Source organism: Solanum dulcamara, chromosome 2, assembly GCF_947179165.1.
Source record: "Solanum dulcamara chromosome 2, daSolDulc1.2, whole genome shotgun sequence".
Lineage (NCBI taxonomy): Eukaryota > Viridiplantae > Streptophyta > Magnoliopsida > Solanales > Solanaceae > Solanum > Solanum dulcamara.
Genome location: NC_077238.1, coordinates 46,925,401 through 46,953,307, shown reverse-complemented (window position 1 = coordinate 46,953,307; position 27,907 = coordinate 46,925,401). Strand labels below are relative to the sequence as shown.

Genomic DNA, 27,907 nt, shown 5'->3' with positions numbered 1-27,907 from the left:
ATAATTTAGATATAAAACTAAAAAAAAAAAAATCGAATATATTTTTAATAGTTATCTCTAATAATAAAATAGTAATGGGTTTTGAGTTGTTTGCTCTTATTAACTAATCACTAACATGAAATTGGCCCATATAGACTAGGAGGGTCCACAATGATATTATTTATAATTCTTATAAATTATACAGTAATATATAAATGTGTTGAGGTGACAAAGCTCCCTCATGGTGGACGGAGATGGGAATTTTTTTGTTTGAAAGAGAAACAAAATGGAAAGCGCAGGTGTCGCTCTGTCTTTTTCTCTCTCCACCGAACTCGACGCAAGACCCTTTTCTCTCCTCTCACCTGTTCTCTTCTTCTTCCCAAATATTATATTCCCATCTCAATTCTCTTTACATATACAATACAATACCATATTCAATCTATTTTTCACTGCAGAAATCATTACTTTCCCCAATTCTTGCTCGCGTCTGATGAGTTTTTGTAATGGCTGTTCCATGGATTCTCCTTTTCTTCTTCTACCTTCTTGTTCACGTTAATTTTCATAGCTTTTTCTTCGTTTCATCATCACTTTCTGATTTTTCAATTCTTAATTACAATTCCGATTCCGTTTCCGATCCATTGAACGGCGACTATGCACCCCCATCACCACCACCACCGTCTCCACCACCCCACCCTCCCTCTCTCACATGCCATGAAATGCGAGGTATTGGGTCACTGAACACGACATGTGAGCTGAATTACAACGTAAATTTCACACGTGATGTATACCTTGAAGGAACAGGGAATTTGTTCATTCTTCAAGGGGTTGTTCTCAGTTGCCCGGTTCCTTCTTGTTCCATTACCATTAACATAACGGGAAACCTTAAGCTTAAGTCTAATGCCAGAATATTAGGTGGCTCGGTGTATATAGTGGCAGGAAATGCTAGTTTGATTAGTGGGTCGGTGATAAATGTAACGGGATTAGCGGGTGACCCACCCAAGCAATCAATGGGGACACCTAAGGATTATCAGGGTGGTGGTGGAGGCCATGGGGGTAGAGGGGCGAGCTGTGTTATGGATAACAAGAAGCTCCCAGAAGACGTTTGGGGAGGAGATACTTATTCTTGGAAGTCATTGGAACAACCTTTCAGCTATGGAAGTAAAGGGCAGAGTACTAATAAGGACGATCATTATGGAGGTAATGGGGGTGGGAAGATCTGGTTAGAGGTGGATGATGTTTTGGATGCCCGGGGAACTCTTTTGGCTAATGGAGGGGATGGTGGAATCAAAGGAGGTGGTGGCTCTGGTGGCAGTATTTACATCAAGTCCAAGAAAATGTAATGTAATACAAACTTCTCTTGCTCTTTGTTGAGTATACTGTTTTTCATTTAACCCCTATATATGCTGATATTACAAAGGATTTCTACACTACTAGTTCAGTTTGACTGTAACATGTCACTTGTCATGTTTTGCAGGTTACCAGCCAGTACTTGTTTATATAGGAAACTGGTTGTGTTTAGCTTTTAAGTAGCCATACAATGTAAAAAATTTCTTCACCTACATTTCGCCTTGCAGACAAACTAATTTTTCTGAAGATGGTATACATGTTTTCCCATCATAATGTTGTCCCTCTGTCCTCTCTCTAGTGATAGAGACTTATTGCCAACCATCGAGTTGGGAGGTTGAGTTATGTAGAGAGGAAGTTAAAACATTGTTAATCCTCTTGGAGGGGTAATCCCTGTTCAAACAAAGAATTGCTGGTTGAAGGTTCAATTACATTATTAGGAATATAAGCCTAAACATCTCTCATTGAGTTTCAATTTAAGGGGGTCATGCTTCCTTCACATAAATTAGAACGTAAATTAGAGTTCTTCTAAAAAGGTGTGGAAGGTAAGAGGGAATACAACTTGTTTTTCTAGGTGAGATGGGGAAACACTTTATCCCCTTTTCCGACCTAGAAACTGAAAAAGAATTCTACTTAGAAAAAAAGAAGAAAAAAAAGGTTCCTTAGAAAAATAGAAGAAAAAGAAACTAGAGGAGACCGTATCTTATGAAATGGAAAGTGATGAGTTGAGCAAATAAAAATGCCAAATCATTTTAGATTTCACAGCAGGGTTCTCCGTTGAAAGTTCCTCAAATACATTGGAGGTTTATGTCTCAATTTTACTGGGACAATCTATTCTCGTGTTATATTTATCATTAATGGATATATGCAAACTTAGCACCAGGCCTGCCAAAACCCACATGATTATATGGTGTATCTGTTTAAGTATATGAAACAAAAATCTAAAGTTTATGTCATGCAAAAAAAAGGGCAACCCGATGCACCAAGCTCCCGCTATGAGCAGGGTCCGGGGAAGGGCCCGACCACAATGGTCTATTGTACGCAGCCTTACCTTGCATTTCTGCCAGAGGCTGATTTATGTCATGCAAATAAATCTGAAAAAATGAAAACATTTTATGAGTTTCTAATAAGCCAAAGGAACAAATCTCTAGGAGATATATCTTTACACAAGGTAATAATAGCGAAGACCTTGACTTCTATTGTTGATTTCCACGCGTTGCAGGCCCATTTCCTCACGTCATTCAAGTTGGGAACTTCTTGTCCTTGGCTTTGGAATTTTCCAATGACGCATCTGCTGAAAAAATCGTTCTCTTTTTGTGGTGTCTCCACAATGATTTCGATGCTGTTTGTTGAGTTCTGTATCTTTGCAGACTCCGCTGTCTCCATTAGCCATCTGCTATGATTGAAAGCTTCTTTATACGATCTCTCTTGTTGTACTTTATCCTTTCTATCTATCCCCTGTATTCTGGAAGGTTCATAAGTGAACCCAGCTAACTTGTGTGCTATATTCCCCCCAACCCCCTTTATGAGTCGTCTCTGGCAATGAAACTGATATACCTCCCCTTTTCATTGTATTTAAGAGTACAATAAAATTCAGCGAAGTGGTCCTTCATGCTCCACCTCTTAACTGTCCTCACCTATATTTTATAAGCTTCAATAAATACGACTACCAACCATCTCAGTACTTTAATGCTAATTTTGACTCTCCCCATCTGGTATTGACTACGCTCCACCTATTCAAACCAAACTTTTGCTCCGTTCTTAAATCTCGTAATATCATACGACTTGAAACCTACGTTGTAATAGATGCTCTCATTCCCTGATTTCTATGCTTCGTCTGGGTTGCCGGAGGCACCCATTTGAAACCTAATCTAGAAAGTGCTTTTTGTTTAAAACTGCCAGACCTCGGTTATTGTGCCCGGGAGCATTTTTATACTATGATAGTTTATCAAGTGATTATATGAGATAGCGAGGAAGGAGGCGAAGTCGGCGATTTCGACGGCAAAAACGGTAGCTTTTGAACGCCTTTATGCTGAACTAGAAGAAAAAGGTGGGGATAGGAAACTGTTCAAGCTAGCCAGGATGCGGGAGCGAAGGGCACGCGATGTGGATCAAGTGAAGTGCATTAAGGACGAACATGGAAAAGTATTGGTAGAAGAGACCCTCATTAAACAGAGATGGCAATCGTACTTTCATAAACTCTTGAACGAAGAAGGAGACAAAGAGATTATGTTGGGAGATTTGGAACATACAGGGAGGCTTCGCGTTGGTGAGTGTTGCAGGAGTATTTCGGTCGAAGAGCTTAAGGGTGCTGTGCGTAGGATGCGCTGGGGAAGAGCGACCGGACCTGACGAGATCCCTGGTGAATTTTGGAAGAGCACGAGCCAGGTAGGTTTGGAGTGGCTGACTAGGTTATTTAATGTCATCTTTAGGACAACAACGATGCCCGAAGAATGGAGGTTGAGCGTACTAATCCCTCTATACAAAAATAAGGGAGATATCTAGAGTTGCAACAACTATAGGGGTATCAAGCTTCTAAGTCATACTATGAAAGTGTGCGAAAGAGTGGTGGAGATGAGGGTTAGGAGAGACGTGTCTATTTCAGAGAACCAGTTTGGATTTATGCCGGGACGCTCAACTACTGAAGCTATCCATCTTATGAGGAGACTGGTGGAGCAGTATAGGGAGAGAAAGAGAGACTTGCATATGGTATTCATTGATCTAGAAAAGGCTTACGATAAAGTTCCACGAGAAATACTATGGAGATGTTTGGAGGCTAAAGGTGTACCGGTGGCGTACATTAGAGTGATCAAGGATATGTATGAGGGCGCCAAAACCAGGGTAAGGACAGTAGGAGAAGACTCAAAGCACTTCCCAGTTGTGATGGGGTTACATCAAGGATCAGCCCTTAGTCCGTTTTTATTTACCTCGGTGATGGATGTATTGACGCGACAAATTCAAGGTGAGGTGCCATTGTGTATGCTTTTTGCGGACGATATAGTCCTGATCGATGAGACTCGTAGCAGAGTTAACGCTAAGTTGGAGGATTGGAGACACACCCTGGAGTCTAAAGGGTTTAAGCTGAGTAGGACCAATACAGAGTACTTAGAGTGCAAGTTCAGTGAGACACCCCATGAGGTTGGCACGGAAGTTATGCTTGGTGACCAGGCCATCCAAAAGAAAGGTAGTTTCAAGTACCTGGGGTCTATCATGCAAGGCAGCGGGGAGATTGACGACGATGTCACACATCGTATTGGGGCAGGGTGGATGAAATGGAGGCTCGCTTCCGGGGTGCTCTGTGACAAGAAGGTGCCACCACAACTTAAGGGCAAGTTCTATAAAGTGGTTGTTAGACCGGCTATGTTATATGGGGCGGAGTGTTGGCCAATTAAGGTCTCTCACGTCCAAAAGATGAAAGTAGCCGAGATGAGAATGTTGAGATGGATGTGTGGGCATACCAGGAGCGACAGGATTAGAAACGAGGCTATTCGGGATAAGGTAGGAGTGGCCTCAGTGGAAGAAAAGATGCGGGAAATGCGACTTAGGTGGTTTGGGCATGTGAAGAGGAGAGACACAGATGCCCCAGTGAGGAGGTGTGAGAGGTTGGCCATGGATGGCTTCAGAAGAGGTAGGGGTAGGCCGAAGAAATATTGGGGAGAGGTGATTAGACAAGACATGGCGCAGTTACAGCTTACCGAGGACATGACCTTAGATAGGAGTGTGTGGAGGACCCGCATTCGGGTAGAAGGCTAGTACATAGTCGCGTTATCCTACCCTATTAGTAGGCGCATTAGCGCACTATAATTTCCTTTGTGGAGGACTCAGATTAGGATTAAAGGCTAAGTGATTCATCTTTTGCACCATATTAGTTGTAGTTCTGCTCATTGTTTATTGCATTTTGATTTCTGCATTGTATTGTTGTTTATAGTTGTGGCGCCGTTGTACTTTGACTGTCTTATCTATCTTATCTTATTTATTTATTTATTGTAGTTATGCCTCTTTCTTCCCGTACCACTCTACCACGACTTTCCCTTTTGCTATTCCTGTTTTCATCTTGTTTTCTATATGTTTGCCCCTATCTACCTTTTATCTTGTCCTCTCTTAAAGCCGAGGGTCTTTCGGAAACAGCCGCCCTACCTTTCAAGGTGGGGGTTAGGTTTGCGTACACTCTACCCTCCCCAGACCCCACATTATGGGATTATACTGGGTTTGTTGTTGTTGTTGTAGAAAATCACAATATAGTGTCTACTGTAAACTTTTCTACTTTCAGTCTATATATACACTGATTGCCTGATTAACAGGGTGTTTGCATTGGATTTTTAAAAATGGCTTATAAGCTAAAAGCTAAAAATTAAAAGTCATACGTTAGGGATACACAACTTTTAGCTTTTAGCTTATTTTTGTACTTTGTTGGCCTAAAAGTAGGTGCTTTAAGCACTTTTTTTATCTTTTCCAAACACCACAAAAAATATAAAAAAAAGAGCTTAAAAGCCAAAAGCACTTAAAATAAGTCAATCCAAACAGCCTCTAAATGTCTAGTGCGGATTGTCATTCTTTTATGACAAGTATCCCTATATGCTACATTTTGGTATCGGTTAAGTCATGCTATCTGATGAGTGAGGACGCGTCTTTTTGATGTGGTAGTATAAAGTTGACTTTTCTTTCTTAGCAGGAAAGGAGGTGGCAAAATAAGTGCTTCTGGGGGCAATGGATTTGCTGGAGGAGGTGGTGGAAGAGTGTCTATTGAAGTCTTTAGCAGGCATGACAACTCAGAGTTCTTTGTTCATGGTATGACTAATAATAAAATAAAGTTTATACTTCTCTGTCATTGATTCATAAGTCGTTTTCTGAGAATTTTGCTGTGTTTGAAAGCCATCTTTCGATTGAGTTTGGGTTTTAGAGCATTATAATATTGTGGAATCTTCAGTGAGTATAGGATTGTAGAGCATTAATAATATTTTGCAAGCTTCAACTTGTTTGTCAAATCAATTATGCTTCAACTGAGTATGCGGTAGTAGAGCATTAATAGTATTTTGCCAGTTTCAACCTGTTTTATCAAATCAATTATGCAGAGAGATGTAGAAATCATGCATATCTCCTAGAGGACCAAATATGAATTTGAAGGAAAGACTGCATAAATCGAGGTTGTAAGTCCTTGCTAAATGGAATGTAGAAGCAAATTGCCCACCCATTTGGATGGTAAGGATTTCCAACTTGTTTTAAGTCTTTGCTAAAGCGTTTAGAAGCAAATTGCATAACCATGTTGGATGGTAAGGATTTTCGGTAATCGAAAGGTGATCTTAGAACCACACTCTATCTACTCATCTGCCTACCTGAGGTATAGAGATTTCCCGTCGCTTTAGACCAGTCCAGTGTTTAACACTTGATGCAATTAGAAAGTTAGCTGCAAGTTTTCTTTAAGAGTCCAGCCTTCCTGTATCCTTTCCTTCTCCTCATGCTGAACCACAAACTAGCTCTTCCCAATGTGTTATCGACTTACCAAGCACAAATACCTTTGTTTAAGAAAACATTTTTGGTGTATGAAGTCTAATTTTAAGGATCTTCCAAATATGCCAACCTGCTTTCCGTGCCAATTTTGGGGACTGTGAGGGCCTGTTTTCGGTTCTTCTCTTATTCTAGTTTCTCCTTTACCTCCGGCGTAGATTAGAGCTTTGATTTTTGGGAAAAGGTCCAGATTTATCCCTTTACTTCAAAACATTATCTGCATTTAACTTCCATTATACTGTCCAAACAAAAATACCCATAGCAAAGTTTTGATTTCCCCCCTAGTCCTAACGAAAATCCCCTATCCCCAAATCAATGTTTTATTTATGTTCTATATTTATCAGAATATCAAAGAAATAAGCAAACCATTAAATTGGATTCTTATTAAGATCCAAATTTGTATCTTGTATATTGAAGTCTTTTATTGAAAATTCATTTGTTCCCATAATCTGTATTTTTAGTCAATATGAATGTTTTTATTATCTTAAATATAAGTGAATAGGAATACTTCAAGTTTGTTTACGTACTTTTAAACTAGTGTACGTGTCCGTGCTTTGCACAGTATATCAATAAAATCTTTTTTAAAAGTTACAATTCCGAGACAGAAGAGATAAAACTTTTATGTATACACAAACAAATTAATATCTAAATTATAACTTTCATTATCAAAATTTCTTTAAAAATGGAAAATTAGATTTTTCAAGAAAGCATTTTCACTGTTTAATATGTGTGAAAATATATCTTTTTATTTTTAATACTTGATTCTCTTTGTTTAATATGTTTGTGTATAGAAATGTTATTTTTTCCCAATAAGATAACATAATTTTTTCTTCTATTCAAATAAAGAAAAACATTAAATGAGTAGTAAAGAAACTAAACACACAAGAAAAATAACAAAAGCAATACATGGGCAACTGAAGTTGGTGACCTTAAATTTTGCATCTTTCCTCATTATTTTTTCTTTCCAATTGATTTTTCCTCTAGAGATAGTGGTGGAGATCAGGGTGAGAGAGGGGTGTGCATTTCTGTGAATCAATTTGGATTCATGCCAGGACGATCGACTACTAAAGCCTTGTGCGGAGGCTAGTGTTCATTGACCTTGAAAAGGCTTGTGACGAAGTTTCGAGGGATGTCCTTTGGAGGTGCTTGGAGGCTAAAGGTGTCCCGATGACTTATATTAGGTTGATAAAGGACATGTACGATGGAGCCAAGACTCTAGTTGAAACGGGGGGAGGAGACTCAGAGCACTTCCCAGTTGAAATGGGGCTGCATCAGGGATCAATTCTTAGCCCTTTCCTATTTGCCTTGGTTATGGATGAGTTGATGTGGTCTATTCAAGAGGAGGTTTCATGGTGTATGTTATTTGTGGTGACATAATATTGATTGATGAGACTCGGGATAGAGTTAATGCTAGGTTGGAGGTTTGGAGACAAACTTTAGAGTCCAAAGGGTTCAAGTTGAGCATGACCAAAATGGAAATATTTGGAATGCAAATTCAGTGTTGCGCTAGATGAAGCAGAAGTGGAAGTGAGGCTTGCCACATAGGCTATTTCCAAGAGAATATTTTTTTACGTAATTGGATTCATACTCTAGAGAAGTAGGGACATTGATGATGATGTCACACTTCGCATTGGGGCAGCTTGGATGAAATGGAGGCTTGCCTCTGGAGTTTTATGTGATAATAAGGTACCCAACTAAACTTAAAGGTAAGTTCTACAAAGTGGTGGTTAGATCGTCCTTGTTGTATGGGGTGGAGTGCTGACCTGTCAAGCACTCACATGTTCAAAAGATGCATATTGCGGAGATGAGAGACATTCTTTGTGGTATGGCATCAAGTCCTTCGAACCGATGGATATAAGCAATGACTGTACCAACTGGTACATGCTTGTGGAAATGAACAAAGATTTACTAGAAGAATCAAAGTCGATGAGGATAATATAAGTCATGACTATTAGCCTGTTTGGATTGACTTATTTTTAAGCAGCTTATAAGTTGAAAACTGCTTATACGTTAAAAAAAAATAGGTGCGGGCCAACTTTTTTTTTTGACTTATAAGCTGTTTTCAACTTATAAACTGCTTAAAATAAGTTTATCCAAATAAACCGAACTATTTATTGGGGCTTATTTTAAGCACAAAATGACTTTAAGTTGGTCAGCCAAACACTCAAAAAAAGCTGAAAACAGCTTATAAGCAACTTATAAGCCAATCCAAACGGCCTCTATACCAATTGGTACATGCTTGTGGAAATGAACTAAGATTTACTAGAAGAATCAAAGTCGATGAGGATAATATAAGATTGTTTTGTGTTTTGTGAGGTTGATGAAAGCAACTGGATGGAAGGGAAATCTGGGTAGAAGATGGCAAAGGAAGGTACAATCTTACGTGTATGCTTACCAAAACTTCATAAAATTTGGAAGATATGTAAGGCTAGAATCTTGGTTGGGAAATAGTAGAGGTTAGTTATTGTTAGAGTGGGTTAAAAGCCCCATATTGGTTGGGGAATGTCCTGGTGGCCTGCTTATATGGACTTGAGTAATTCTCCCTTATGAGCTAACTTTTGGGATTGAGTTAGCCCCAGATGCCATATCTTTACATGGTATTAGAGTAGGTCCATCCCTGTTTAGGCTCCCAGTCCACACTTCAGTTAGGCATGGGTGTGGGGGATGTTAGAGTGGGTTAAAAGTTCCACATTGATTGGGGAATGGACAGATGGTCTGCTTATATAGACTTGCCCAGTGCCATATCTTTATAGTTATAATCCAGAAATGGATAAAGGAGTGGGATGGATGGACATACCGAGAGTCAAAAACAGTGCAGTGTAGAAGACAGCAGAACCCAGAAGTCATTCATCGAGTAACAGAAGTGAAATAGTGTCTGGATATTGAAGTGAAACTGGTCAATAATAAAGAAGAAAAAGAGGAAGAGAGAGGGGTAGAACTCGATTCAATAGACAAAGGATGGATAACTTGGGCATATGTCTAGTCAGAGCCCTAAACAAGCTTAATCCTCAAATGGTCTTCATGGATGACAAACATAGTTGAAGAAAACCAAAGAACCAATGGATGATTGTAGAGGGTATGCCATTGCATGTGTGGTCGGAATATATCTTCTGAACCATCAGAGTCAGACTTGGGGGTTATGAAGAAACAAAAAAGTTGGTATATTTTAATGGGCTCGAGTATGCGTTCGGAAACCAATGGTGATGCACCAAGAAAAATGGATATCGTCGTCATTGGGTGGAAATACAATGTGAAAATCAAGAAAGATGAGTCGACGAGGATTGAAAAGGCTCAAAGGACAGTTCCTGGCAGGGGGGGGTCATCAGCGACAGATTAGTGAACAGATGTGCCAGAAACTTCGGTCAAGGGGTCATAGGCATTTTGAGACATCGAGAAGAGTAGAAAGGTACACGTGGAGGGCGAGATTCCAAATTTTTTAAAAATAAACTGCACACTAGCCAACAGCTGGTTCAAAGACGGACACAGGAACAATTCAGGAGAATAAGTGAACTGAGGCCACCAAAGTGCCCTAGATTGAATCTCGATTGATGAAAGAAGGCTCCACATAGAAGAGACCCAATATAGGGGAAACTTTAAAACAACTTTGGAGGATAGTTGGGTAGCTACATATCCAAGTGCAACTCTTATTCAGCACACTTATAATTCACATGAATTTCTAATAGACCAGTTATATAGAGATAATAGCTCATTCTAAAGATAGATCCGCACAAACTCTACCTCTAGCTCCAATAGAGACAAAAATATCTAGAAGTGCAAAGATCATCTCAGAAGCAGAAGAAAAAGAGAGCGAACAAGAGGGGTCGTACTTCTGTTAGTCAGAAGATTTATCTGAAGAGTGTAGAGTACACTATAGAGATAACTCTATTTGATAGTGAGTTGACAATGGGCATTTGGAGTTACCTCTTTTACCATGGTACGGCAAGTATTATGGGATGATGGAAGAATGTTGGTCATTTTCAATATTTGCAATCTCTAGACGAGTCCAAAGAAATATAATCAAGGTGAGCACAAACAATTGGGGGTAAATACAGAAGAGATTTTGGGCATGAGATTCTAGATATGCTAATAAAGATGGAGGAACAGAGATTTTAGAACCTGAGCCCAGAGCAACCAGAAAGAAGAAGAAGAATCAACTGAAATCGAAAAAGTTACACTGTAGTCTGAATTCTGATAGTTAAAGGGGGAAGGGAGGGGGAGGAAGTGCAAAGCAATAATTCATTGAAGATGAAAATTTGAGTTGGAATAATAGGTGGTTGAATGAACCAAGCAAGAGGAGGGACATTACAATGTTAGTACGGCAATGGAAGGCTGATATCCTGCACTTTCAAGAGAAAGATTAGGGATTTTTCGAACTCTTTAGTGAGACAAAGATGGGAAATAGATGGACTTCTTGGGCAAAAAACAAAGCATAAGGAAGCAAGGGAGGATAAGTGATATTAGGGGACAAAGCCAGTGGAGAATGGTTGATGAAAAAAAAGGAATCTTTTCCATGTTGTGTACGTTCAAAGTTTGATAGAAAATTTCAGGTGGTATTTCACAAGTTTGTATGGTCCACACAAGAGGAGAGGAAGGAGATATGGGATGAGCTAGCTGCTGTTAGGGGTTTATGGGATGCTCCGTAGGTAATTTTGGAGACTTTAATGTAATCAGGTTTATGTTGGAAACGAGAAATTGCACAAGAATTTCAAGAGCTATAAGAGGATTTAATAACTTCATCCATGATATGACAATGATTGATCTGCCACTACTTGGTGGCGTATACACTTGGGGAAGAGAGGAAAACAATCAACGGGCTTTAAGAATTGATAAGTTTTTGATAAATACTGAATAAGATGAAGTGTTCATAGCTATCAAATACTCAACAATGCGCAAAGATGCTGTCCGACCACAATTCTGTGACGTTAGAGTGTGGGTAATGTTAGAAGGTTTGTTTGTGCGGAGAAAACCAAAGAGTGGTGGGAGAGCTACAATATCACATGCAGTCCATACGTATTAATGCAGAAATTAAAGGTGATATCAGAAGATGGAATAGAGAGGAATTTGGAAGACTAGAAAAGAGGACAATTTTTTTTTTGGGTGGAACTAGCAGAGATCACTCTAGAAGCAGACCATAGACAACTCTGTCAAACAAAAAAAGATAGAAGGAAAGCGATTAAAGAGCAGCTGGAAACGATGGCTAAGGCAGCGGACACATCATGGCATCAAAATCAAGAAGTATATGGTTAAAGAAAAGTGATAGGAATATAAGATACTTTCAGAAGATAGTTAATTCACATAAAAGAAGCAACATAATAGCAAGTTGATGGTGAGAGGGGAAGCTATAAAAGAAATGGAAGTAATCACAATAGAAATTCTGAATTACTATCCTAACTTGTTTAAAGAGACAGATATATGGAGATCATTAGAGGAATTAAATGTACAGGGAATCAGTAATGAAGAGGAACAAAGATGGTTATGAAGAAATTTTGAAGAAGAGAAAATTAATATAACAATAAACCAATGTGCCCCAGTTAAAACTCGAGCCCCGGTGCCTGATGGCTTCAATATGTCTTTTTACCAATAAACTTGGAGCATTATCAAAGAGGACTTAATCAGAGATATGAACCACTTTCAACAAACCTGCAATTTTTCAGAGCAGCAATGTGCCTCTTTATAGCCTTAGTTCCAAAAAAAAGGTGCTGAAGGCTAATAAACCTCAGACCAATAGTCTTGTTAGAAGTGTGTATAAAATCATGGACATACTGCAAGTTGAGAGGTTGAAAAGAGTGGTGGGGAATTTGGTTTCTGCGCAGCAATCTGCATTTTTAGAAGGGAGGCAAACTACAAATGCGTCCTTCATGCCAATGAGGTGCTGGATTGGAATATTAAAAAGTGGAACCAGGTGTTTTATGTAAATTAGATGTGGAGAACGCAGAAAATTCTGTCAATTTGGTGATTCTTATTTAGCATATTGCAACAGATGGATTTTGGAGAACTTCATAAAAAACAGATGGGTTTTGCAGAAAGGTGGCTGCGCTGGATAAAATTCTGTGTCACAACATTTGGATATCCCATTTTAGTTAGTGGAGAACCAGTGGGATTTTTTCCTGCTCAAAGGGGGCTTGAGGGCTGGGGCAAGACGATCCTATATTACATTTTTTCTTCATCCTGGTAATGGAAACTATCAATAGAATGATAGAGAAAGCCATCCAATATCAGTGGATTAAGGGCTTTAAGTAGGGTCAGAACAGGGGAAACAATCACTGTTCCCCACCTTTTTTTTCTTATGATACATTGATATTCTATGGTGCTGAGCGAAGTTAGATGCGATACATTAAGTTGCTACTCATTATTTTTAATACAATATCTGTATTACACATTAATCTTTACAAATCAGTCACCCATCCAGTAAATGCAGTGAAAAATATGCAGGGGCCGGCAGAAATATTGGGATGCAACATTTGTACTTTTCCTATCACATATCCATTGTGAAGCAGATATATAAAAACACCTCAGTGTGGCAGGGAATAGTTGAGAAATTTAAGAACCTGGCTACATTGCGATCACTTATTTTTGGGCAGGGGAATAACTTTTGACTAATAGTGTGTTAGACAACATTCCAATCTATTTTATGTCCTTTTCCCAATTCCAGCAAAGGTACTTTCTCAGCTGGACAAAATAAGAAGAAGGTTTCCTCTCTCTAACATAAGTTTCATTTGGTGAAGGATTATTTTGCTCAAGGAAAGGGGAGGTATAGGGATCAGGGACTTAACACTTCACAATAAACGTTAATTGATGGAGTGGCTGTGGAGACATAGTAACTATGAGGAGGCCTTGTGGAGGAGAGTAGTGCCAGATAAACATTGAGCAGAGGGTTATTGCCCCACTAAAATAACAGCAGTCCCACATGGTGTGAGTCTTTGGAAACATATAAGCAAATCTATGGGATGAGTTAAGTGGCAAACTGAAAATACAGCTAGATAATGAAGAAAACACCTTATTTTGGCTAGACAGATGGAATGGCAACAGGGGTTTGAAAGAAGAATCTCAGGTAGTGTCTGGTTTTGTTAATGATATTAAAGCCTCAGTCAGCTCCTGGAGAATAACTCCTGGAACATTAGTTTCAAGAGAGAATGCCATGACTGGGAAATTGAAGAGATGCTGGAATTTATGGCCAAAATTCAAGACATTCAGGTTTAACAACAAGAAAAAGATAGACCAATATGGGGTCAAAGGCCAAGGTAGATTCACAGTCAAGGAGTTGTATGAGGAAATGGCTAGTAGAGGCAATATCATGGAAAGTTACCAGATTGGTTTTCGAAGCTCATATGGATAACCAAATCACCTAGCAAGGTAGCATCGTTCAGCTGGTTGGCACTTCAAGGACCTACCTAACATGAAGCATTAAAGAAGAGGAGAATAGTTTTGTGCAGCAGGCATTACATGTGTAAAGTAGATAGGGAGAGTAGAGACCATTTATTTATACTCTGTACAGTAGCCAGGAATACAAGGGATCTGTTCAGCAGTATTTAGGTATATTTTGGGCAATGCCAAGGAGTCTGAAGGAAGTTTTTCAGTTGGAATGACTTCAGAGTTAGAAAATTCATCAGATGCATCAGGAAGATGATAACTCAGTGTATTATTCGGAGCATATGGAACGAAAGAAATCAGAGATGCTTTGAAGGAACTTCAACTCCCATACGCACACTAAAATGTAGATGCTTACTTTCATTCTCAAAAAACAATCTAGACACTTAATCTTTTTGCTTGGAGTAACTCTTCTTATGCTATTGCTCATCAGGATTTTGTTAGCTCCTTGAGCAGCTAGGAGAAGATATCTCTGTACTAGTCTTGCTATATTTTTTTTAATCAATTGCATCCACTGGATATTGATGTAATGGAATTTTATTTAAACTGATAATAAAAAAGTTGAGAACTTTATCTTGGTTCTTCTTGACTTAAAATGATAATTTACTTTGTAAATCACATCTGGAATTTTGTGGATCATGGAATCTTTGTTTCCTATCCATGATGGCTGTAATTGAATATGTGATATTGTGGGTAGGGTGTGAGTGCCTTTCCTTTTTGTTGTTTGACAGGGGGAAGAAGTTTTGGCTGTCCCACAAATGCAGGTGCTGCAGGGACATTCTATGATGCTGTTCCTCGAAGACTCATTGTTAACAATCATAACTTGTCAACAGATACTGATACGCTTCTCTTCGAGTTTCCTAATCACCCTCTCTGGACAAACATTTATATTCAAGATCATGCACGAGCTACTGTTCCTCTACTTTGGAGTCGTCTACAGGTCATTCACATCTATTGTTCTTGTGAATAAGTTCTTCTAATTACAGCATAAGGGTGTTTTGCCTCTTATGTCAGAACGAATTTGGGATTTGACAGATGTCAAAGCTGTGAGCTGACTGCCCATTGACCATATCTAGACTTTTTCTTCATTGAAAACTTTTGAGTAACTTGAGCATGATGTGGGCATTGTTTTAGTATCCAATCCCTTAGGAAACAGTGTATGTGTAAAAATTAATTGAATAAACTATTGGCTCTAAATGGAACTGTTAAATAGATAACCAAATAAAGACACCCGAAAAGTGGGTTCATTTTTTCCAGGTGCAGTTTTTCAACCCCATTGGGCAGAATGGTATGAATATCTAGTAGTAGAATAAACACTAGTGTCTCAACTTCCCTTTTCTTTTTTGCATTTTCCTTTAGCACTTCCTTTTGTCTTTCTTACTGCTTTTTCCCTTTTTTTGCCTTTCTGGTTTGTTAGGCTCATATTATGGTCCAGGAACAGAAGCCTAAGTTCAAAATTTGAAAGTTGCATCTGATATCTTAGTTTCTAGTTGGCTTCGTTCTACCTCCATGCATTTAGATTTGAGTGTTAATCTTAATTGGTGGTGTTTGAAGTTGATATGCTACTTGTCATTTAGGTTCGAGGACAACTTAGTTTGTCACATGGTGCCATTTTGTCCTTTGGGCTTGTACATTATGCCTTATCAGAGTTTGAATTGCTGGCTGAAGAGCTCTTGATGAGTGACTCAGTAATTAAGGCAAGTATGTTCTCTAGTGTTTTACCCTCTTCTTTCTATTCCAGTAAAAAAAGAGGCACACCCCAAATTTTCCTTTTAACTGTTCTTTTTCTTTTCAATTAATTTCTAGAACAAATTTGTTGGGTGTTATATTTAACAGATTCTTACAAATTTCTAGATCTATGGATCTTTGCGAATGTCTGTCAAAATCCAGTTGATGTTAAACTCAAAGATGCTTATAGATGGTGATGGTGATGCAATCGTTGCAACATCTTTACTTGAAGTGAGCAATTTAGTGGTGCTAAAGGTAACTCATGCCTTTACCCCCTTCTCTCATCATTTTGGTTTTATTTTCTTTGTTCGTTACCCATCAAAACTTATTGGCATTAGGGATCCTCTGTGATACAATCAAATGCAAATTTGGGAGTTCATGGACAAGGTTCACTGAACTTAACTGGACCTGGAGATATTATTGAAGCACAACACTTGGTTTTGTCCTTGTTCTACAGCATAAATGTAAGGCTCTTTATCTACTTAATGCTTGCACTTTTTAAGTTCAACATATGCCTTTTCTTCTTCTGCCGAACACAAGTTTATACAATCCTCATCTAAATCCTCTGAACCAGTATTCATTCAGATCTTGCTCTCAAACCAGCCGAATATCAGTATATTTCTCAATTTAATTGTTGGGTGTTCCATACCAATTGAATTGTTCTAATTACAAAACGCATTGAACTGTATTTACCATTTTAACGGTTAGTGAAACTATTTGTACCATACTAGCTAAGAAAAGTAAAATGTATAATGTTCTTTGTGCGGCTTGGAGCAGGGATTGAAGCTATTCTGCATCTTGAGTTGTCTTCTCAGAAATGTCTGTTTCAGTGATTAAAGAAACAAGTGCACTTATACGGCATTTGCAAACTTACGCAGTCCCAAACCCAAATAAAGGAAGAGGGCTGCAAAAGATTACGGTCAGTGTAAAAGGAGTACAACTATGATGAATGGTTGATAAAAATTAAAGAGTAATCATATAGCCAACTCTAACTAATGTAGGATTGGCGAAATATGTGAAGTCACGACCCAAATTACTCCCTAGCCGTGATGGCACCCGACTATCCCAAGCCACGTGAACCAAGTAATAATTAACCAAAACCAATATATGTGAAAGCATTGATTAAGTCTTAAGATAATGAAATACCATTAAAGATAATAAATCTGATACAAGTGCGGAAGCTATGAATTTTCTTTGCTTATGAAACTTGAAATCCTAATACGCATAGTAATGATCTGTGAGCATGCTAGTAACAGTATTTTCTGTTCATTTGTGAAGGTCGGTCCCGGTTCTGTTTTGCGTGGTCCCCTTGAAAATGCAGGTGTTAATCACACGTAAGGCACAACTATCTACAGCTAGTTCTTTTCGCTTGACTAATTATTGTTTTCAGCAAGATATTATTTCCAATTGCAGGAAAACAAGACTTTTTTGTGGACATGCAGATTGCCCAATCGAATTGATATATCCCCCTGAGGACTGCAACGTGAATAGCTCACTATCTTTTACTCTTCAGGTATTTGTGCTAATCAAATTCATCACTCAAGGGTCATATCTTCATGTTTATGCCGATATCTGTTTAAGTGGCTTTTGGCTTTGACTGCTATTCTGTATTCCAGACGATTTGAACAAAATTGATCTGTTCCATTCGTGTAGGTTTGTCGTGTTGAAGATGTTTTGGTCGAGGGCTTCTTAGAAGGTTCTGTCGTTCATTTCCATTTGGTTAGAACAGTTATTGTAAAATCTACAGGATCAATAGGTGCCTCCGGGCTAGGTACTACTTTTCTCATTTTGCTTTCCTTGAGTGTTATCTTTGCCCTTCTTCTAAGCTTTCATGTTTCTGTTGAACAAGAAAATCTTTTGGTATGTAAATAAAGCTTAAAAGAACACAATTTTCTATCAATTACCTTTATACTCTTGTAGTCCAGATTCAGAGCTAAATGATATTTTTTTATATGAAGGTTGCACCGGAGGGTTGGGCAGTGGTGTGCTCTTGCCTAATGGCCTAAGCAGTGGTGCCGGACATGGTGGAAGGGGTGGTGATGCGTATTATAACGGCAGCTATATAAGGGGTGGTATTTCATATGGTGACGCAGGTTTGCCTTGTGAACTTGGTAGCGGAAGTGGAAACCATAGTTTGCCTGGTTCAACTGCTGGCGGTGGCATAATTGGTTAGCGTTTAGAAAGTTTTTCATTAATCTCTTTGTTTCTTGACTTGAGTTATCCTTTGGGTTTTATGGTTGTACCACCCAACTAACCTGCAGAAAATAATCTCAAATATAACTGCTTAAAGTATTTGAATGCTATTTGAGCTATCTCTGATAGATTTTTGTAAAGCCACACACATAGAACATATTTCTTTTTAATCCAGAGTGGAAAATTACACTTTTTACCATCCTGGATCTTGGGATTTAGTTCTATTCAATTTTGCTATCAGAGATTAACTGCTAAGGAGGCCTATTCCAATGAGCTGACGAATTCCTTGAGAAGAGATGCTTGTTGCGGTTTACATTTAAGGGCAAGCTTACACGTAAGCAAATCTTGCAGTTTAGGAATGGTCGTACAAAAACAACAACATCATACCTAGTGTAATCCCACAAGGTGGGGTTTGGGTAGGGTAGAGTGTACACAGGCCTTACTCCTACCTCGTAGACATAAATAAAGCCTGCCAAACAGTTTGAGAAGGGGATGCAGATTCAACCCAAAATAACCTTGTAGTCCTTACAAAGGCCTCTATCACCCTTCCTAAGGAGTAAGTAATCAGTCTGTCTAGCCACCATGGTACAGAAGGTAGCTAAATGGTTCTCCTCCTTCAGGAAACTCAAAAGCTTTAGTGAAATTTAAAAGTGTGATTCCTCCTTCACTTCAATCCCAGAAACCAAAACCTTCATGTTCATTGTCATAGCCCCTACAGGTTGTCCCGATGTGACCATTGAAATCCCCTCCTACGAATAGCTTCTCGGTGGGCAGAATACCTCTCCAAATCCTCCCCAAAAATGCTTCTCGATCTTCTCGTCCAAGCTCGCTTGTGCTGCATATGCGCAAATAATGTTCAACGTCATCCCTCCCGCGACTAGCTTAATCAACATAATCCTATCATTAACTCATCCGACCTCTACCACTTGCTTCCTAAGATACCTGTCGACTAAAATGCCTAAGCCATTCTTATTCCTCACCTTTCCTGAGTACCACAACTTAAACCTTTCCACATTCCGAGCCTTAGTATCTACCCACTTGGTTTCCTGGACACACGCTATATTAATCTTCCTCTTCCTAAGGATCTTTACTAACTCTATGGATTTCCTTGTCAGTGATCCTATGTTCCATGACCCAAGTCTCAGCCTAGATACTCCCTAAACGCACTTACCACCCATAAACCTCGGCTCTGTCCCCGACTGACAACATGACCCTCGTCTACCATCTCAAACCAAAGCCACTAAAGCAGATGAAACTAATCAAGAAAATAATATATGCAATGAGGGACCACATGCAAGAATCAACAAGAAAATATAAGTAAGCATCCAAGCAAACAATTAGGACAGCGAGGCAACATAAGAACTAGAGGATAGGGGCTAAAGAAGCAAAAACTGAAAAAAAGACTAAAATAGGGGCAAAATACCAATAAAGTCTGCAGAATACCTAAAATAATATGGATTGAATTAAAAAAAAACAGATTATTGATTTTTTAAAAGATGGTGCAGCAAAAATGGTTAAAAGTATTGCTTGAAATGTCTCTCAATATTTTTATTAAGCTAGGAGGCTTTAAATAGTCAATTTGAAACATGATATGCAGAAAATTTGCAATTCAAAAAATCGAAAATATCTCAACAACTAAAACAATCTAATAGAAATTTAAAATTCAAATTCATCCTAACCTTGCAAGTTATTATGCAAAAAGTTACTACAATAACTGAAAGTAAATTTTAACACTCCTCTGCTTCAGTTGTTGCAATCCAAAAAAAATGCTCCTCAAATTCTGCTTCAGCAGTTGATGCTGATTTTTTTTTTGAGACGGTTATCCTTTTCTTCTTCTTTCTTTTTCTTCTTTTTGATTTTGTACTTAAAAACACCCTTAATAATCTTGTGTTGTTTGAAAGTGCTTTAATTTGGAAAATGATAAGATTTGCTAGAATGATAATTAAAATCGTTCTTTCATTCATTGGTGAAAATTTGTGGGGCATTGAAAGAAAGACTGCCACTTACCATGGTTGAAAAGTGGGTTAAAAATTGATATTGGTTGAAATAGCCCTGTGGCTTAAAAATAAGCATGGGTTAAAAGTGTATTGAAAATAGGTATGGATTAAAAACTGGTAGAAAATTGTTTTTTAATGCACTCACAGATCCCCATAAGATGAATGAGGATCTTGATGCCACGGTTGGATTTTTATGAGATGGTGCAACAAAAATGGTTATAAGTGCTGATTGAAATTTCTCTCAATATCCTTATTAAGCATAGGAGGGTGGTGCAGCAAAAATGGTTAAAAGTATTGATTGAAATTTCTCACAATATTTTTATCAAGCATAAGAGAGCTTTAAATAGTCAATTTGAACACATAATATTTAGAAAATCTGCAATTCAACAAAGCTAAAATATCTGAACAACGAAAACAACCTAATAGAAATTTAAAATTCAAATTCACCCTAAACCTAAGCAAGTCATTATGCTAAAATTTACTGTAATAACTGAAAGTGAATTTCAACACAGATGCTAATAAGAACTAGAAACACGGGAAATCGAGCGATAGACCCAGAATGGAAGGTATAAATAAAGACTACACAATCAGATTATCCCACGAGAAGGTTGCAGAATCAGACTATATCCGAACAAGAAATCCAACTGCAGAATCAAATTCGAAATCCTTGAAATCTACTTCTATGTTCTTTAATATACTGGAAGTTGTATGTAATTCACAAGAGACTCAATTACCTAACAAGAACGATTGCATAAGCAGAATTTGAACACAAGATGATTAAGGAAGGATATGTAAACCCAAAATAAGAAAGAAAGAGTTACAGGATAGATAGAACCTGGTCGGGATGGCAAGCCGTTGAAGATGAGAGAGAGCTTGGTGATGCTTGGGCGATTTTTTGTTCAGATATGAGTGGTCACCGGCGAGACAGACAGTGATGCCGCTGTCTCTCTCCTGTTTGCAGCCTAGGGTTGCGTTGAACAAGGAAGAAGGGAGGAGAGAGAAGAAGGGGATAAGGGAGATACCTGGGTTGGTCCTTGGTGGCCTCCGGCGTAAATGCGATGAAATCGAGAAAAAGGTAGCTGTTATCGGGGGAAGAGAGAGGGAGAGAGAGAGAGAGAGAGAGAGCAACCGTAATATAGAGATAAATTCATATATACACATGAAATGATACACAAATAAAATCAATCATCAATCAGTAAGCATGAAAAGAGGAATGATCAAAATTTCAAATATTTTTATTACTTAGCTGATTTTTGCTTGTTTATTTTCTGTGAAATGTGGTTTCATCTGTTCTTCAATTCAGTGCTCATATTTCTCGTCACTTTTTCTTGATAATCCTTGCGTAATGAACATTGTCTCCTTATAAACTTGCTTTAAATACAATGTGTAGAGAGTAATTGTTTGTGATATCTCTCTTGAAACAGTTATGGGTTCGCTGGAGCATTCATTGATAAGGTTGTCTGTCTATGGTTCACTACAAGCCAATGGAGAAAGCTTTGGCAAGTATAGCATAGAGGATGACAGTAGGGTTCTTTCAGACATAGGTCCTGGTGGTGGATCTGGTGGAACAATTCTTCTTTTTGTTCAGTCTTTGGTCCTTGGTGACTCTTCTACTATATCAACTATGGGAGGACACGGTAGTCCTAATGGCGGTGGCGGTGGTGGTGGAAGGATTCATTTTCATTGGTCGGACATTTCTGTTGGAGATGAATACCTGCCTATAACAAATGTAAAAGGCACGATCAATGTCGGGTTCGTATCTAATCTAGTGGACATACTCATTGTGTAACTTGAGTTTACTTGCTTGGTAAGTTTTGTTTGGTGAAACATTAAGTAATAAAGATAAGTATTGTAGTAGCTAATATTGAGTAGTTTCTTTGGACCTGCAAGCTTGATTCTTTCAGGCTGTGACCTAGGCGCTTGAAGGATATAACCAAAGATATGAACAAAGTTGAATTGTTTCTACCAACCTGTGAGTAAGGGATTCATTATAAGGAAACAGCACATTTGGCTTGCATAATCTTTATTGATCCAGATAATGAGCATCTTAACAGTGTAGCACTGCTTTTCTTGACTGTAAATGTGAGGAGTTTCACTCAACTTGGTTCTGAATCAAAGCACAGTCTGGGATCTAGCTTCTATAACATGAACCTTTGTTGTCTATGTAATGTTCATTAGATCAGGCACCTAAACTTTGTGGATCAGAGTTACTTGTTAAGTTGTCAAGGCTAGATAGTTATCTCTGCTGTTGCTACACTTGGTTGTGCTTAATATTTACATTCTTGTACTATTAGTGACAGTCGTCTATTTAATTCCAATCCTTATTGGATATCATTCTGATATGTGCAGGGGAGGAATTGGTAGAGGTCTGGGGCAAGATGGAGAAAACGGGACTCTTAGCGGCAAACCTTGCCCAAAGGGGCTTTATGGGATATTCTGTCAGGTAACTTGTAATTTCTACTTGCATTATCAAAAAAGAAAAAACATTATCAACACTTGCAATTTCTTCTTGCGATTGAATTAATTGAAAAGGTTTTGGGGCCTGGCCTGAAGAATTCGATGCTTGGCGATTGGCAACTGTATGCGTTGAGATTGCATTTTGTGGACCAAAATGGCTTGTGGACATGTTTAATCAAATTCTAGGTCTGAAGGCTTTTATGGTTCATTGTTTAACTTCATCTACAATTGGAAAAAACCTCACCCCAGAGTTAATTGTGCTGCAATCTTATCTGTCAGTTAGCTGATGAGAAATTTCATGTATGTTACCCTAATTGCATGTTGGCTAATCTTGTTGCGCATCAAAAGGTTTGATCACGCTTACATTTTTTTTACTTCTCAATTCTCTCTCTCTCTCTCTCTCTGCCTCTCTGTCTCTCTATCTCTCTGGGGTTTAATGTAGACTCTTGTCAGCTCATTCAATGTTTGCTGTCCATGATACTTGGATAATCTTTTAATCTGTATCTTAAGAACATGGAATCTATGTTTAACGTTATATTTTTCAGTGTTTAAATATGTGGATGAAATAATGCAGGAATGCCCTATTGGTACTTACAAGAATGTAAGTGGATCTGACCGATCCCTCTGTGCTAACTGTCCATCTCATGAGCTTCCTCATCGGGCTCTATATATTGCTATACGAGGTACGTTCAATCTTTATTTTATGGTTCGGTGGTGATTTCATCCTGCACTTTTGGCAACTTATTAGTTTTCAATGTTCAGTCGTATTGACATATTTCTTACTGGTAGATTTTTCTCGCGACTTCAACTGATTCAGGATTAAAGGTTTCTTGATTGATAGATGTGTATAAGTTGGTAGAAGAATTGGTGAAATAAGATTGTTCTAATGGAATGATAGCATTATTCTTGAACATGATTTGTAAGAACTTTAAAAGTTTCCTCAATCAATGGTTTTATTATATAAACTTTTCGTGGTGGCGCTTTAATGCTGCAGGTGGTGTCCCTGATACTCCATGTCCGTATAAGTGCATATCTGATAGATATCATATGCCACACTGTTATACAGCACTTGAGGAGTTGATTTACACCTTTGGTGGACCATGGTTATTTGGTTGTCTTCTTTTCAGTCTCCTCATCCTTCTAGCTCTTGTTCTTAGTGTGGCTCGGATAAAATTTGTCAGTGCTGATGAATTGCCTGGTCCAGTGCCAGCACATCGTGGATCTCCAATTGATCGTTCATTCCCTTTTTTAGAGTCATTAAATGAGGTCCTCAGATCCACCTTCTATATTTATTTCTTTTTTCAGCTACCGTTCAACCAAGATTTACACGTCACAGTAGAAGTCCTCTTTATGGGTATTCTGATTTTAATATAATGTGTTATTTTAGGTGCTGGAGACAAGTAGAGCTGAAGAATCGCAAACACATGTGCACAGAATGTACCTTTCGGGGAATAACACTTTTAGTGAACCTTGGCATCTCCCTCATTCTCCTCCTAAAGCAGTAACAGAGATTGTGTATGTTCTCTCTTATCTGCTATTAGGCTAAAGGCTTGCCCATGCATTTCATGCAGGAATACTCAAACTTGTTCCTCATTAATACTAGTGGTTTAAGAACTTATTTGCAGGCATTTATATGTTAATGTCTATGTTGGTAGTTTTTTCTTTTACAACCACGGTGTCTAGGTCAGCTTGCGGACACCTCGATTAATTCCACAGGGTACCTCCTACATTCCACTCCACTTGGATTTGAACCTGAAACCTCATAATTCTCAATCCAATTTATTAACCACTAGGCCACACTTGTGTTCTGTGATTGTAGTTTCTTTTCATCCAATTGTTCTTGAGAACTTTGTAACATTCAATGACATTATTGAATGTTAAACATATCAGATATGAAGATGCATTCAACAGATTTGTGGATGAGATAAATGATTTGGCTTCGTATCAGTGGTGGGAAGGGTCAGTGTATGGCATACTTTGTACTTTTGCATACCCACTTGCATGGTCATGGATGCAATGGCGTCGGAAGAAGAAAATGCAGCAATTGCGTGAATTTGTTCGTTCCGAATATGATCACGCTTGTTTGCGCTCTTGTCGTTCACGTGCACTCTATGAAGGGCTCAAGGTCTATCTTATAAACCTTTCACCAAGTTATTATTCCTCAAAAATTGTACAAGCTTGTCAAATAATCTGGTAATCAGTTAGAAAATGCTAGTAAATGGATATCGTAATAGAGTTCCTGAATGTCAGTCGAGATATATATGGATGGTGTCCATGCAGCTTAATTTTCTCCGTGGTATATGTTGCATGGGTACAAATGTCTGACCAAAGAGAAAATATGCTTTTAAATTTCGAAACTTTAATGAAGTTCATCTAGCCACCTTAACTTGATTGTGATAGAGATGTAGTTTCTTTTTTTTTTTTTTTTTTTTTTTTTAAGAAAATGGTATTTTAAACTGCGTAACTACAACTCTACTACGGTGTAAATGAGACTCTCTTATCTGTATCTAGCTTGGCTGTTGATGGTAGATTTGCTACTGGATAGCTTCATTTGAATGACTGGATGATAGAACTGTGAAATGAAAGTAAGTTGAGTTTCTGGAAGTGATTTATTTTCACCTGAACTCCTTCAACCTTTAGAGATATGCTTATGGCATGTGTTTAGCTTCTCTATGAAGCACAAGCACATAGTTGCTGTTTGTGAGTTTTAATGATTGTCTCCAACTTGCAAGAAATTACAGCATATAGGATTTAGTCTGATGCTGTTGGTTACACTTGATATTAGGTGTAACTTTTTGATGCCATTTTTCGATTCATTCTCATGGATGTTTACCACCATTAGTATTGATCAATATCATTTCTAGCGTAGGTAGCTGCAACTTCAGATCTGATGCTTGCATATGTGGATTTTTTCCTTGGGGGAGATGAGAAGAGGGATGACCTGCCGCCTCCTCTCCATCAGAGGCTACCAATGCCTATACTTTTTGGAGGAGATGGATCTTACATGGCTCCTTTCTCTCTTCAAAGTGACAATATCCTGACCAGCCTCCTGAGTCAGGTTTGTATTTATTGCTAAGTAACATGACTGACCGTTCAGGATTTTGTGGGTAAATCATTTCTTTTAGCACTTCTTTTTCTCCTTCCCTTTCATTAGAAAATTTTGAAATATATATTATTCTTCTTTTTAAATCCCATTGCAGTCGGTGCCACCTACAATTTGGTATAGATTAGTTGCTGGTCTAAATGCGCAACTTCGTTTAGTTCGCCGCGGACATCTGAGGGCTAATTTTTGTCCAGTTATTAATTGGCTTGAGACCCATGGAAATCCATATTTACGTGCCCATGGCATACATGTTTATCTTACTCACTCTCAACCTTCAGCCAGTGGTTATGACCAGTTTGGACTACTTGTATGCACTGTTGAAAATGAACCAGTGATGCCGTCGGAAAGCCAGAACAGATCTTTATTGCTTGAGAAGCATGCACGGTAATGATTCACATGTTGCTTTATTTTTTTTCTTCGATCTATCTTATTTTTCCTTGATTCTCTTTCTTTGGATGCAGTACGCCTGCTAATCGTTGGAGAAAGGCATTTGACCTTGTTAGAGTCAATGAACATGCAACAATGCAGAAAAAAATACCTGGAGAAATTTTACATGACAAAAACCTACAGGCTCTTAAAGACCAATTGACTCTATGCTACCCGCTCTATTATATAATTCGGAACACAAGACCTGTTGGCCATCAGGTATGTTTCATCTCAGGTGCTTTTGCTGTTCCTCTTTCTCGATCTGTCACCCTCACAAGTTGCTGACTAATGCTTGTTCTATATTCTTGCAGGATGTTATTGGTTTGGTCATCTCAATACTCCTATTAGGAGATTTTAGTCTAGTCTTGCTCACATTGCTACAACTGTATTCAATCTCAATGCTAGATGTGTTTTTCTTTTTGTTTATTCTTCCTCTTGGTATACTTCTTCCATTTCCAGCTGGAATCAATGCTTTATTTAGTCACGGACCTGCACGATCAGCAGTGCCTGCCCGTGTCTATGCTCTATGGAATATCATTTCAACAATTAATGTTGTAAGTAGCCAGGGAATCTATGCAAGTTTTTTACTTTTATCCTGTGTTACCTATAAGATGACAAAATGCTCCTTGTTCTTAAGATTCCATACTTCGTGTTCCTTACCCTGTCTTTTCTCTTTCGCCTAGATTACGTTGATAAATAATTGATGCTCCATGCTACAGCTATGCCTTCATTTGCTTGGTATTTATTTAGAATAGGAAAACGTGTTTTGACCTTTTCTGATTCCAACCTTTTAACTCCTTACCCTCTCCTCTTTTTTTTTCCAAAATAAATAGCAAAGCAAATGAAGAATTTCCTTCATCAAACTTCTAGTATGAAAGTGTGAACCCTATGCCTTATGTTCAGTCCAATTGCTAAACTGAATGGAGTTCGATTTTATCCATTTTACCAGTTTAAGGAGCATCCATATCAAGCATTAGTTAATGATATAATTTTGATCCTGCTGGTCATTTGAACAATATTAGCCCTTATAATCATAGCTCTGGGTGAGTCTAATAAGCATCATATACTAAGAATTCTTCAGGATACACCTTACTGTTAATTCAATTGTATGGCTTGATGAGCTTGCTTAGTAATGATAGTTTTCACCAATTGATATTTCATATTCTGAGTGATTTTTTCTTCTCTAAACATCTGCAACAGGTAGTAGCTTTCATTTGTGGATATGTTCATTTTCATAGCCAATCCTCCGCGAAAAGACATCCGAACTTTCAGTCCTGGAATTTTAGCATGTAAGGAGCCTCAAGTCATCCCGAGGCAATGGCCACTGGCCAGTAAATTACATTATATTGGTTGATGTTATTAATGTTCCAACATGGGGACACGGTGGTGTTTTTGGGTGCAGGGACGATAGTGGTTGGTGGATGCTGCCTACTGGACTTCTCCTATTTAAAACAGCTCAAGCAAGTCTTATAAATTACCATGTAGCCAATCTCGAGATTCAAGATCGCACACTGTACAGTAATGACCCTGATGTTTTCTGGAGATCATAAAAGAAAAACAAGAAAAAAATCTTCCTTCATTCTTTTATTGGTTATATTCATTATCTATAGTTTTGTAGATAGAGGCCAACTATGTATAGGATAATACGAGGGTGTTCGTGCAAGCCGACTCTTGTGAAGGTGTAAGTTGAACAAACTCCTTCAGCCGTGTAGAAACTTTTCCTAATGCATATAAAAGTTGAATTGTATGTTTACTAGAATTACTAATCTTCTTAATGGAACTTTGTGTAGTGCATTTGTGACTTGAA

At 38.3% G+C, this 27,907-nt stretch overlaps 1 protein-coding gene across 1 annotated transcript; it reads left to right on the top strand.

Annotated features, from left to right (window-relative positions):
• Positions 1-215: 215 nt before the first annotated feature.
• LOC129880549 (uncharacterized) lies at positions 216-27,907 on the top strand. The gene is made up of 22 exons (XM_055954631.1): positions 216-1,315; positions 5,996-6,111; positions 14,928-15,136; positions 15,774-15,893; positions 16,051-16,179; positions 16,263-16,388; positions 17,203-17,258; positions 17,338-17,437; positions 17,578-17,695; positions 17,883-18,092; positions 21,539-21,866; positions 22,464-22,557; positions 23,146-23,254; positions 23,566-23,837; positions 23,959-24,086; positions 24,462-24,696; positions 25,441-25,629; positions 25,772-26,058; positions 26,136-26,319; positions 26,412-26,654; positions 27,301-27,389; positions 27,503-27,907. The coding sequence occupies exons 1-22, from the start codon at positions 483-485 to the stop codon at positions 27,648-27,650; spliced, it is 4,323 nt and encodes a 1,440-aa protein (XP_055810606.1). The 5' UTR covers positions 216-482; the 3' UTR covers positions 27,651-27,907.